Source organism: Terrapene carolina, unplaced genomic scaffold (assembly GCF_002925995.2).
Source record: "Terrapene carolina triunguis isolate 2854851 unplaced genomic scaffold, T_m_triunguis-2.0 Scaffold58, whole genome shotgun sequence".
In the NCBI taxonomy this organism is placed as follows: Eukaryota; Metazoa; Chordata; order Testudines; family Emydidae; genus Terrapene; species Terrapene triunguis.
Window position 1 is genome coordinate 570,205 of NW_020664409.1, and position 13,769 is coordinate 583,973.

Sequence of the window (13,769 nt, forward strand, 5' to 3'; positions counted from 1 at the left end):
TTCTTAGCAGCTTGTCAGCTTTAGTAAATATATAAGGAAATTTAAAACTGAGACCAAATAAATGTAAAACTCTATAGCAGAACAAGATCGTAGGAACTGCCATCCTGGATCAAAGAAGTGGTCCCTCTAGTTTAGTATTGGTTGCTCAGGGTGGTCAGTACCCCGTGCTTCAGAGGAAAGTGCAAGAAATATCATAATGAACAGCTGCATAATAACCTGCACCATAGGGGATGTTTCTTCCTAACCCCAGACATTTAGGAGGCTGGCTTATGCCCTGAAGCAAGAAGACTTACTGTATATTCCTTGGAACTTTTTCTTAATCTCGTGTTGCTGCGTAAATAACATTAAACTTTTATATTCCAAGGGCATTATGAGGAGACTGATCTGTTTGTTTTTCACTTTAAAACAAATAAATAATGCTGTAGTGAATGCTGCATTGCTTTTTACTTTCCTTTTTCAACTAGCATTGCAGCAGAGCCATGGGTAGACTCTCATCCTGTGTACAGAGAGAAGCAAAGCTGCAGTTTTGGACCCCTAGTCTCTCTCTCATTTTATTTAAAGAGGAGAAATAGCAGTTTAAGCTCTTAGCGTTTGCTTTTGTGTTGAGGAATGTCAAATCCTGACATCAAAAAAAATAAGAGTAATGGGCATTTGTAAGCAATGCTCTCTCCTGTGGGAATTCTGTATATTAACCAAGTAGTGTTGATTCACAAAGAAGTTTACTGCTTGTACAGACTGTAGGGAAGTTTAACCTCCATTTTGAAAAGAATGCAAAATATAATAACTGACTGTGTCTCTAATGAAGAGAGAAAACTGAAGAGCTGGAAAAAGTTAGTTAAGCAATTTAAAGGGACTCTGACCTATAGAGCAATCCCTGTTACAGTCCACTTTGGGTGACATGAGCATGTAACTTGCAGAACACCCGTACAACAGTAAAGCTATTATTTTCTGCCTTGCACAGAACAAATTGCTTTGCCTCGCTAAATACACAGCTTGTTTTCGGTGATAAGGGGCATTTGAGGTCTCTCTTAATCATCTTCTAAATCACCACCCTCCAAAGAGGAAATGCATCCTTAGCAGAAAAGCAGCATCCGGTGTGTGAGGCAGAACACTATGTGTCTTCACTTGGGGTTTGCTCTGCTTACAGCTGACAATGACTAGCCACCAAAGTATCTGCCCTGGTCAGACACACAGTGTAGACAGAGGAAACCACAATAAGCCATGATGTGCACTGGTGGAACTTACCTTAACTCCAAGCTGGGGATGAGCTCCATCAGTTCATATAGCAGCTTTGCTTGTCTACCCTAGGGACTTGCACCAGTACAGCTAAGTTGGTGGCTGGCCACTGAGAGCGTTAAGTGGTGCAGATCCCCAACATAGGCAAAGAACATAAGAATGGCCAGACTGGGTCAGACCAATGGTTCATCTAGCCCAGTATCCTTCTTTTTGCTGAGCAGCCACTCTGCTGATGGCATCACTTACAGTGATGGTTACTATCAATTCAGATTCATCCTGGTACACTCTGGCCTTGTCTACACTGAGTATTTTAGCCATCAGTGTAGTGACACTGGTGTAGCTGTGCTTGTACACACCCCTAGTGTTGATGTGGTTTGCTGATATAAACTATGACTTGCCCTAGTGCAGTTTAGCCTGGGTAACACTAGCACGCTAACCCTATACTCGGGGTTTTGCACCAGTGCAACATAATTGACAGCTGAAAACTCTAGTGTAGACAAGGCCTCGGAGACTACACGGAATGACCAAGGAGGAGTGAGATATGAAGGCCTATAAAGTACTGGTCAGGAAGGCAGTCGTGAATAACAAAAACAAGCTGTAAATCTTTTGAAACATTAATGGGACCTTCTGTCATAGGTGTGACCACACAGAAGAAATTGTTGGGAGCCAGGTGTAGTAGATACAATATTGATGGGTGCCAGAGAGAGAAGTGTGATAGTAAAAGCTGTGCAATGGGAATTCTTGAGGGGGACAGCTACAGGTTAGTAGGTGGTTTGGGAAAAGATAGTTTCCCGAAGCCCCTCTCGCAGATCAGAACTCCGTAATGTGTTGGGTAGCTCTGGTTAAACTTCAGAGCAAGTCTATTTAGCCTTCTTGTCATGAAAACTATGAATATTTTATTCAGTTTGCTATGCATTCCCTGACTTGGAACAGTGATAGAGGAGACCCTTAAAGGTTTTGGCCTCAACAGATCTGAAGGAGTTAAGGGGAAATCTTGGCACTGTATTCTCATTTGCCAGGCCTACAGTCCTGGCTTTTGCCACTCACCACGTCCCCTTCCTCACATCCTCCTATATTTCTGTAATAAGCTGTTGTGAAACAAATAATGGAGATTGATTTAGTTGGGGAAGTGGTGAATAACCTCTCCCCATCTGTTACTTATCTGTATTGTTCCCAGGCTCAAGTGTTTAAATTATCCAGTTAGCTTAGCAAATGAGTATCCTAATGAGGAAAAGCTCCACCATTTCGAGCATTAAATTGGGGTTCACGTGCCAACATTAAGCAAGTGTGTTATACAAATGTGAAAAAGTTAAAATATATGTCTCTTATGCTTGTAATACGGGGTATTTCTTCCAAGGAGGGTCAGAATATGTTTTTAATTTTTAAAATGTGGTTCCCTCCCCCCCCCCCCATTTAAAAAAAAATAACTAAACACAGTCTGTGCTTCTTGACACCCCATCCTATGCATGCTGGCCCCTTCCTCTTTCATACTCCCGGAGCACCATCACCTCATCTTCAGTGCTGGTGCCTTACCCCATCATTAAGTTCTCCATCTGTCATCTTCTCCCACATTTTTTGCTCCATCCCTCGCACTACCAAATCCCATATAGCTTCCTTCCACTTCCTCATCTCCACCTCAGTACTTCTCTGTGACTCCAGGAACTTTTCTCTGGAAGTATTTGACCTGTAAATGAAATACTGTTGGTTTGTATTGCGATGCACAGCATGCAGTTGGTCATCAGTGGGTCAGGTATACTCTGATGTGGAAGAGCACAGAAGTGGTACCTGTACACTTGTACCACTGTGTCTGAGTATAGCTGAACCCTTGTCCTTTTAATATGTTTCTTTCTTTATTCTTCTTTGCTTGACTGTATTTGATTTTTTCTTGAGTTGTCCTCTCCCTTCACTTTATTTTCCCCACTCTCATCCCTCTGCTTTTCTCCCCGTCTTCCTCCTCTGTGTTCCAATAGTAAAGTGAAACAAACAAGAGGGTGCCTCAGAGATGATTAATTTCACTTCGTTCCTTGCATGTGGGGCAGTGCATGGTTTAAAAAAAAATCTGGTATATTTGGACCCCTGAGTCTACAGCAGGTTAACCATATATATTTTAAATCAGTGCTGTGCTCATTAAAAACCTTCCTGAGTGATTCTTTAACGGATGCTGTCAGGTCAAATTTGGCCCAAGGCTTAGGTTTTTAAAAATGAGTTTTTGACATTAACGTTTTAACAGTGAGATGTTGCTAAGACTTACTGGTAGAAGCATTTTTTTAAACAAATAAACTTTGACTTGCAAACCTTGCCAAGTAACCACTAGACTCTGAAATGAAATCAACTATAAATAAAATGAGACTGACAAGTCTGTTTTTATTGTCCACACTGAGAAATACATAAAGGCACAAATAAAGAAAAGTAACTAGGTTTTAAAAATTCTTTGTTTTAATAACTTAATTTTGAATTGATATCTTCACTGTTACACTTTGTCATAGTAATTATGCTTTTCCCCCTTATGGTGACAGTGGAAAAAATAAATAAATACCATGAGCTGATTCTGTTTAAGAAAAGTTAAGAAATTCTCTTATGTTATGCTGTAATTGTTTCGTAATCCTTTTTTTGTGTATTAAATAGATGCTACTGAAGATTCCCTAAAAATTGCCTGACCCAGACAGTAGTTCTTTTGCATTGCTATCTGAGTTCGACAATGAGTCGTCTTGCATCAAATGTGTAAGCTTCAGGCCAAGCAATTATGTCTTTATGGAAAAAGTAAATAATTAAAACTCAAAAGCTCAGTCCTGATCAGTTTAACTAAAAAAAAGTTAATGTACCTACTTGCATGAGGTATCCTATCACGAGAACAATTTGTTATTTAAAGCCAGGGAAAAAGCCTTCAGGCCAAAACATTGTCTCTTCATGTAATTTGCTACCTGACTTAAAATAAAATGTGGGGGTTTGGACAAACTTCTGAGAAGTGTGCCACATCCTGAGTCTATTTGAAATAGCACTTTTGAGTTAATTGGGGGGAAAATTCTCATTACTATTAAAGGGATTACCCAGGGTTTCCTGCATTTTCTTATGCAAAACTTTTTTTTAATTAAAAAAAGAGAGGGGGAGAGAGAGAATGGTCCAGCTTTTAAGTTCTTATTTTGTGGAGTCCAAAATGTGTGGCCCTTCTGAGGCCTAACCGTCTTTCTTTAATCTATTAGTTTAAGTTGATGTTGGCAAAATACATGTGTGTGTGTGTGTGGGGGGGGGAAGTACATTTTGCACAACAGGCAGGATTTGTAGGTAGGACCTGAGACCTCCGTCTAATGTGTGTGTTTGTGCGAAGGTCAGAAGAACAAAAGGTTTAGGTTGTAACTGCTGTAAATCTATTAGACTGTTTTATACAAAGATGGCTGTGTGAAAGCTTTCCATGTTAGGCCTGGTCTACACTAACCCCCCCACTTCGGACTAAGGTACGCAAATTCAGCTACGTTAATAACGTAGCTGAATTCGAAGTACCTTAGTCCGAACTTACCGCGGTCCAGACGTGGCAGGAAGGCTCCCCCGTCGATGCTGCGTACTCTGCTCGCCGAGCTGGAGTACCAGCGTCGACGGCGAGCACTTCCGGGATCGATCCGGGGCACTTCCGGGATCGATCCGGGATCGATTTATCGCGTCTTAACCAGACGCGATAAATCGAACTCAGAAAACCGATTGCTTACATCCGGACCCGGATGTAAGTGAAGACGTACCCTTAGAAATGGCCAGGAGATTCTGATCTGAGAAGCTGGTGCTGAGTTACAAATAATTAATTCCAAACTAACCTTCTACTGCATACACACAGAGAAACATGGGAAAACACAGAGCTAATGTGCAGCAAACTGCGAAAGGGCCTCCACTTTGAAGTTCTGTTTTATATTTGGATTATGGAAAGAAGCCAAGTACAAGTGGAGACAATGATGGTATACATATTTCAAGTCTTAATTTTACAGCCAACATAATTAGCTGGCCAACTAAGAAGTGAGCAACTTATCAGCCTATAGACAGTGGTACCACGTCACTGGCAGAGTTTACACAGAGAAAATCAAGAAAGGAAAAGAAGCAGAACTCATCTGAGGGAGCCGTGTGACTACCACAGTTCAGTTGTGAGATATGGGGCTGTTTAAGTGACACATGATTCCCTAATACAGATTCAGATGCTCATTAGCACAGAACCCAACTCATGGAAGATTAAAGTGAGGGAAGTGACCATATTGTCTGCCTTGTATGAAGGAGATGAGGCTACCCTTTGGTTTCTTACAGTAACTGATTTCCTTTTATACACACCCCTCGTCCCCACCTCTTCCTTCTTCAGAGAGGTATCTTTTAGGCCTGTTTTTCTGATTCCATTGCACGGCATTTGTTTTTGCTTTGGCTTTTTTAAAGCCTTCTATACCCAGTCCTATTTTGCTGTTCTAGCTTTTTATGTTTACTCCTTTGGTTATTCTTATTCCAAACATGCAGAGATGATCATTGCTGTTCACACAGGACCTGATTTAGCTTCTGCTGAAGTCAATGGAAAAACCTCCCCAGTGATTTCAGAGGGAAGTTGCATCAGGCCCGTAACACAGCAGGCCTGATGCAACACACACAGAGAAAAGATCCTTCTGTTGAGGATCTTACAACTAGTATGTTGTAGTAGTTTTCCTGGGACACTATGGAGGTGAGAGGGAACTTCATCCACCCAGGCAGGATAGGATGGAATTTTAGTTGTAGGGGAAAAATAATGATCACATTAATCACACATGGTCTCAAACCAACGAGAAACCAGAGAGGGTCTTATTACACATTAGAAAGATAGATAAATTTTTTTTTTTTCCCGCTTCAGGTCAGAAGCCCTTCCCCTGTCAAAAATGTGATGTCTTCTTTTCTACCAAATCTAACTGTGAACGCCACCTCTTGCGCAAACATGGAGTTGCCAACTGCTCTCTGAGAAGAAACGGGCTTATCCCCCAGTCTAAAGAAAGTGATGCTGGATCTCATGATAGCACAGGTAGTTCTTTCAGGTTGTTCAGAATAACAAGACAAGTTGTGTTAATTTGTTTGGAGACTGTAGACAAACGAAGCAAATACATTGCTGCATGACACAAGGCTTTAGTTAGCTTTCAGAGGGCGGAGTGGTGTTTGTTCAGAAAGGGCAAGCTGATAGGAACAAGTGTAGTTGCAATTATTCAGTAGTTTTTCTGTTGACTACATAAGAGAGACCGAACTTAGAGGGAAGTCAAGCAGATGGCTGTGTTAGTCTGTTGCCTTAAAATTGCTTAATATGCTACTGGTTGTAGTTTGCACGGGTGAGCCTTCATTGTGAAGTACATACATACTTCAAAGAGAGCTTCCGTGTCAGGAATCTTTTGAGTAGGTTTCATAGAAGTTGTGTTGTAGCAATGAATTTAAAAGCAGCAGAAGGGACGTGGTTTTGATTAGCCTGTTAGTGAAAGTTACAAATCAACCCCATTACACTGAACCCTGATTTAACCAACAGTCAGTTGCATCAGGGTGCACCATACCTTCCTTCCATTTTTCTGAATTCCCATTTATATGAGGATTTCCAATATCCACCAATTCTTTGATAGATGGCGTTGTACTGTAATGAAGGGAAGAGGGACCAGAATATGAATCCCTCGCAATCCCTTTTTAAACGGTGTAATACAGATCCGGCTAAGTGCTAGCCTCGCAATAAACTTTACCATCTTGGGGGACATGTTACAGCATGATTTGGCCTTGCCTGTCAAAATGGGACTACACTGTGTTATAACTGTGTTAGCAGCCCTTAACTTTACAGGGCTATATAGCACAGTTTGGTGTCATAGGTGTGATATGGTTTGTTCCTGACTACACAGACAGAACCAAACCATGTCATAACTTGATCAAGGGGACTTCATGTTACAACATGATCCCCTGACAGAATAAAATTGTGTAGACAGGACCTGAGGCCTTCTGTGTTCTCTCCCTACAACAGAATTTAAAAACCCTGCTTGAAAGTTTTTAAACTTGGTTGTCGCCAAAGAGGTTTCTAACATGGTTGGGTTGCAAGGGTGGTTGCAATCAAAGTGGAATATTATTCAAAAAGGCGTGATGTAGCCTCGGTCTCTGTCTAGGCAGTGCATGATTGTTCTAGTACCATTTGGTTCAGTCCACACTACTTTGTCAAAGTAAATTATGTTTGTCCTATTTAACTAGGCTATTGGACCTGTGCTGTTAGGGCCTTAAAAATCAAGATAAAGTTCAGATCTATACTCTATAAACGTCCGTGTTGGGTACTCCTGGGGGAATTTGGTGCCAAAAAATTAAAAATTCTGCAAAATTCTGCATATTTTATTTGTCAAAATAACACAATATAATCATACCAGTTGCAATTATTTTCATAATTTATTTCAAAATATCTGTGAGCAAGTATGTCTGTATGTTTTTTGACAAATAGATTCCTTACTAGGCATATTAATAAGAACTTTGAGGAATTCATTTAAATTACAGTATAGAATTGTATTTCCTGCACCCGTCAGAGGCAGTGCAAAGGCTTGGGAGTGTCCAGGGGTAACGGAAGAGGTGAGGGAGAGAGAAGGACACTGGAGTGAACCTGGAGTGTTGTTGGGGGGAGAAGTATGGAACAGGTTTCTTGTGGGGGGAGGGGAAGGATTGTTAGGGAGTTGGGGAGCCTCCCCCATGTAGACCCTGGCTGATCCCAAGCCTCTCCCATTCAGTCAGGCACATCTGCCCCTGTCCCTGCACCCCACATCCTGATGGGTCCCTGCAGCCTCCTTCCCCATCCCCGTGTGTCCATGCACCCCCACTCCCATTCAGTCCCTGGCTCAATGCTGTCACCACACTAGCTCCTAAGCCCATGCCCCAGTCTGTTCTCCTGCACTAGCCATTCTGAACCCCTATCTGTGACCTCCCAGCAGCCCCGTGTGCCCCACTCTGTCCTAACCTGGCTCCACAGGCCAGGTGCTGTGACGAACTTCTACACCAGAGGCTGCTGTGGTACCAGAACAGCCTGCTACATTCATGCATCTGAAGAAATGAGTTTTTTACCCATGGAAAGCTTATGCCCAAATAAATCTGTTAGTCTTTAAGGTGCCACCAGACTCCTTGTTGTATTCATGCTGTTGGCTGTTCTGGCGCCATAGTGGCCTCTGGTGGGCAAAAGGTGGAACTGCAGCACTTCTGGGGCAGAATGTATTTTCTGCGGAAAAAAATAAAATTCTGCAGGACACGTGAATTCTGCACATGCACAGTGATGCAGAATTCCCCCAGGAATAGTTGGGGAATGCAGTTACAATACAGTTGTTCCTCCCACACAGCGTAGTCTTGCAGTGAAGACAGGACCAAATAGTCTTTTAATCATATTCCCAAATCATTGTACAGCCTTGGACTTGCAGTCTACTTTCATTGTCCAAGGTATGTAAAGAGCATAAATGATTAACGCAAATTATATTTTTTAAATACTTTTCTGTTTCAATGATATTACCTTAGAGACAGGGATTATTTTAATTCTTCTTCTGGCTCTGATGGGAGGTGGGTAAATAGTGTAGTCCGGCTAACATGGAAGAAGTTTGCAAGGGCTGTGATTTTAAAGGTTGTAAGGAAGATGGCTGTCATTAGCCAGTGATTACCAGCACCAGTGTCACTGGAAAGGGGAAGGAAGGGATGTTTGGATGAGGGTTAGACACAACCACAAGGTAAAGCAAAGAGGAAAGCTTTAAGGTGAGATGTAAAGACAGGAAATGCAATTTGAGAGGTCATGTAATATGAAACAAGTCTATAGGAGTTCTCAAAAAACAGGGTGGCATTTATGAATAGTATTCAGAGATGGATAGAGAATCTGTGAAAGTGAGAGAGGATGTGTATGTTTCCACTTCCTAGGTGAGAGAGTAACCTGTACACAGCATTCTGAAATGAAGGGAAGCCACAGAGTATAAACGAAGAGGATTGTAACAGTACAGAAGAGAAGAGAAAAAGTCAGACTTCAGGCAATGAGGGGTGACTTGGTATAAGTAAATGTGAAGCCCTAGACCCAGGGAGAGGAAATAACCAGAGACAAAATGTGGGGGGACATAATAAAATATCCATATCTAACATATGAAAGCAACTTTATTTTACTGTTTCTTGTGACTAAAGACTATGTTCTAACTAATGCAGGGAAGGTGTGGAATTGGGAGTGGGGTAAGAGAGGGCCTCTCTATTCTGTAATACAGAAAGACAGACAAATATGTTCAGGAAGTGGTCCACAGTATGAGACAGTTGAGAACTACTTCCAGAGGTAACTGGGCAAATATTTACAAAGTAAGTATATTTAGTATGTTTAGCACAATCCATCATTGCTTATCTCCATCTCTGTGGTTCGTCCTTACATCTCTCAGACCCTGTCTACACTGGAGAATGATGTTGCAACAACTGTTGCAGCCCCCAGTATATGTCAAATAGATCATTGTTACTTTCTAGCAGGACAGAGGGCTCTGTGGCCAGCGCATGCATAGCAATTTCAGGTTCCAGATCATAGTTCATGACAAAAGGAAGAGCTGCTTAGCACTAGAGTGTGTGACAAAGGCAAGAGCCATTAAGTTGTTTTAAAGCAAGTGCTATTACTTAGTAGAGAATCTTGTATAGAAGATATATAATGATCGTTTGCATTAACCATTGGAGTATAAAAGCATTTTCCTGATTAAACAATGGAATTCATCATAAAACAGCTTGGAAATTCTCCAGGCTTTCTAGTGTATTCAAATACTGATTTCTACTTCTTGGACATAATTAATGGACTCAGTCTTGAACAATTTCACTCATATCAGTCAATAGGACTGTTCACGTGAGTAATGACTATTCACTTGAAGGTATTGCAGGATCAGAACCTGTATCAGAAGATAAGCAATATCGTGGCATCTGGTTTTTCACCAGTTACTGTATCTAATAACTATTTTTTTGGTAAAATGGTGATTTCCCCCACATTTATTACAAGTTGATAGGATTTATTTATTTTAAATAAATTGCACTTGTCCTTTTATGCTTGTAATTTTCCCTTTAGTTGGAAGGGTTTTAGGAGTATGACTGAAATCCTCAAATGTAAACTGGCTGTTTTTAAGGTGTATTATTCTCATTAAAGGTGACTAGATTTAATAGGGGTATCAATAATATATATTTTGAGTGAATATGAAGAAAGGAAAAAAAACACTTTAGAGCTTTGATATCATAAGCCTCTTGTGATTGGGCAGGTGTTCCCTACTTTAGTGGTGGAGCTAGGAAAAGCTGTACCTTGTGTGTTTTTTAAAAATGAAAAAAAAACTTACCAAATGGTTCCACCTAGTGGAAGCTGTTCAGATCGTGAGAGAAAATGTGCCATCTGACACACATGAAAGGTGGTGTTCCTTGGGATAGCCCAGAAGTTAAGCACTGGGATGGTGGTGAATGTAGATGGATGCTCCAATATTCTATTTTATTCTATCTTATCCTTCTGGCAGTGCCAGTTGTTCTTTCAGCATTAGTTCTAGTGCTTTGCCCACCCCCGTTTTTAAATGTCTTTATGTGATGGGGTTTCTACAACTTCCTTGGAGACTATTAGACCATTTTCTGATAATAACTACTAATATTAAGGTTACAAAACAGTTTTTCGCTTATAACCCCCAGTTTTCATAGAGTAATAACGCCTCTTCCTGAGCCCCTTTGTAACAGACCTGTGAAATTGTTCCTAAAAATGTGTGCTGATCCAGATGCAGCAAAAAGTATCACTCCCAATACATGCACCTGCAGATTTTCATGTATTCCTAGCTTAGTTTGTATCTGAATCTGGAACAGGACACCTTAATATGATGTCTAGCTTTTGGAATGGAAAGCTCTCACAGCTAGACTAGCTATTTCCAGCTCACAAGCTTTTAACTCCTGATTGGCTCTAAGCCCGTCTCTGTACTCCATTTCCTGACGTCAGAGACATCAATTCATCCACATCCAAAGGGTGACATGCTCAAATTCAATCTGTAATCCACCCACCCTTTGGAATAGATCTTCTGCATTGAAGAGAATGACAGGAGACCATGCACCCACCTTGGTCCCAAGAGAAACTGGGTAAAGTTTGGTTGTTCTTTTTAAAACAAAATAGATTTTCCCACTTTTGCACAGCCCTTCTAGGGTGATATAGATCCATGTTTCTTTTACTTACTTTGCCCTCACTATCTTCTGTTTGTAAAGTTACAAGCATGTAGCGTATAGTGTCGAATCTGCTGTCTTACTGCAAGGGCTGCAAAGAGTCCATAAAATACCATTCCTGATTTGTTAAAGCTGGGGCACCCTCAGTGTCTCTCTTGATTTTTCTCCCCCCTCCCCCCCCATTCCTCTGCACTCCTAACCCCAGTCTCCTCATGCTCTCCATTGTTCTGCATCCCCTCATTCCACCTCCTGCTGCCCACATGCCTCTTGAGTTCTCATAATTTCCGTTCCTGTTCCCTAACACATTCCTTCTGCCCTCACTGCCCCATTCTTGGCACTTCCACATTCTTCTGTTCCCTGCCAGGCCCTCACATAGTGACTAAGGGGTCACCATCTTCACGGAGACCAGCCTGGCTTAAACCCATTGGTAACCGTGGGAGATAGCATCCCTCTTGCTGAGGGTCAACCTGTGGCTTCAGTCCCATTGACAGTAATAGAATATGGCAGCCATTTTACGATGGTTCATCATATTTCAAGTTCATTGTGACTTGCCCTTACCTCCCTGGGCTAGTACAGGTCTTTGGGGTGGATACAGATTTTCCTCGCCCTACCCTCTCATTCCCTACATAGATTTGCTTAGTGATTAACTAGAGCCTATAGTCAAGAACCTGTCCTGCTCCTCCCTTTTGCCTCGACCTTTGCCTGTCACGTAATAAGTGTAGTTGGGGCTTTTCTATTGAGAAGGCAACGGAGGCCCTCCAGGCACTGCAAAACAGGCTGTGTTAAAAGGCCAAAGATTTGTCTGTTATGTGCCATGACCCTTGCTACTTTGGAAACTGAGAATCCAATTGCCCTTTCAGTACCATATTTTCAAAACTAGGCATTTCAGTTAGTTTAAAAAAATGTGTGGCTAACAATAGATGCAGCCACCAGGGCCTTGTCTACATTATGGCTCCCACTAAATCTCACCCCAGTTCAATTGAACAGCTGTTAGAACCAGTGGGAAACTTTTTACCAAAAAAAAAAAAAAAAAAAAACTTTACCAGTGTGGATATAGCCTGACAATGAGATTCTAGTTTTGCTCCCCTGCCGAAAACTTCACAGCTTTAAATATCACAGTATCCAGAAGCATTTTCTGCACTTCTGATATATGATAGATATTTTGTTAGTAAGTGTAGGAGAGCAGTGCTAATTTTAGAGTTATGCCGTAGCATTTCAGTTGGATTTCTCAAATGACAATAGATGTCCCACTCTTTTGTTCATAAGTCTTTCTCATAATTTCCCCCTTGAAAATCCACTATATATAAACTGTGTGCTAATATTACCCAAAAAGGGCAAAGTATGAACACAAATTTGTAAGGAACTTCCAGGTGATCTTTGTTTTCGAGAGTCATCTCCCTCCCCAAAATCCCTTATGTGCCAATTTATGGTTGAGTCCTATGTTTTCACAGGTTGGAATATGAATTCTATTGAAAACTTTAATGGCCCTTTGTATATTTAACTACCTTTGTAAACCAATCTATTCTGATTTAACAAGTGAGATTGCATCTTGCTGACAGATCAGGGATGGTGTAGATAATGATTAGTCCTGCCTCAGTTCAGGGGACTGAACTGACAGTTCGAGGTCCCTTCCAGTCCTAGATTTCTGTGATTCTGTGGTCTTCTTACCCCCCAACAAAATGTATCAGGATTCCGCTGTATTAAGTGGGTACGCACAATTACTAGAAGTTCTGCTTAGCCACAATATTTCTTTAATTGCTGTTTCTTATCACTGTGAAGGTGTTGTATTACAAAAACTTATTCCAAACTATCAAGAGCGTTATAACTATCTTACTGTCATCTTTGGTTGCTCTCTTTATATGAGAGAAGCTTATAATAAAAAATCTAGGCAGTTCTGAGACAAACTCCACATGCTGTGTATGTGTCAGCCAGAAAATAGTTTTAAATTTTGTCAGCATTTTTAAATCTCTATAGTTACTAAGAAGCTATTAGACTTGCAGTTACACTAAATCCACTGTTAGTTATGCAGTGTTTTGGCTGCTAGTACATATAGCATGTTAGAGGTCTTTTCAAAATATTAGATCCATGATAAATATAAAAGATGATACTGTTCACTTGATGAATACTAACATCTAGGTCTATATTAATGTTGCAAACAGTTGACTAAAGCAAGGAGAGTCACAGCTTTTGGTAACATGATTTGCCTAGCTTGTGTCCTGAAATCTTAACTAAAAAGAGGCACAACAGCTGCAATTACGTCCCATACATCAGTCTCAACTTTGGCATCCAAATCTGGTCTGGATTATTTTCCATTTACATATTCACCCTCTATATAGAATTCAGAAGCGCTCTGTCTCTGCCTCCATTTTTCTTTAAAG

The 13,769-nt window shown here is 41.0% G+C and overlaps 1 protein-coding gene across 2 annotated transcripts in view; it reads left to right on the forward strand.

Annotated features, from left to right (window-relative positions):
• The window catches only part of RREB1 (ras responsive element binding protein 1), a 141,901-nt gene that overhangs the window by 120,559 nt on the left and 7,573 nt on the right, over window positions 1-13,769 (forward strand). Inside the window, exon 10 of one of the 2 annotated variants that reach the window (XM_026660080.2) lies at window positions 6,083-6,247. The exons of the other annotated variant lie outside the window; for it this stretch is intronic. Within the exon in view, the coding sequence (XP_026515865.1) occupies window positions 6,083-6,247 (165 nt within the window). The remainder of the gene's footprint in view (window positions 1-6,082; window positions 6,248-13,769) is intronic. 2 annotated transcript variants of the gene reach the window in all.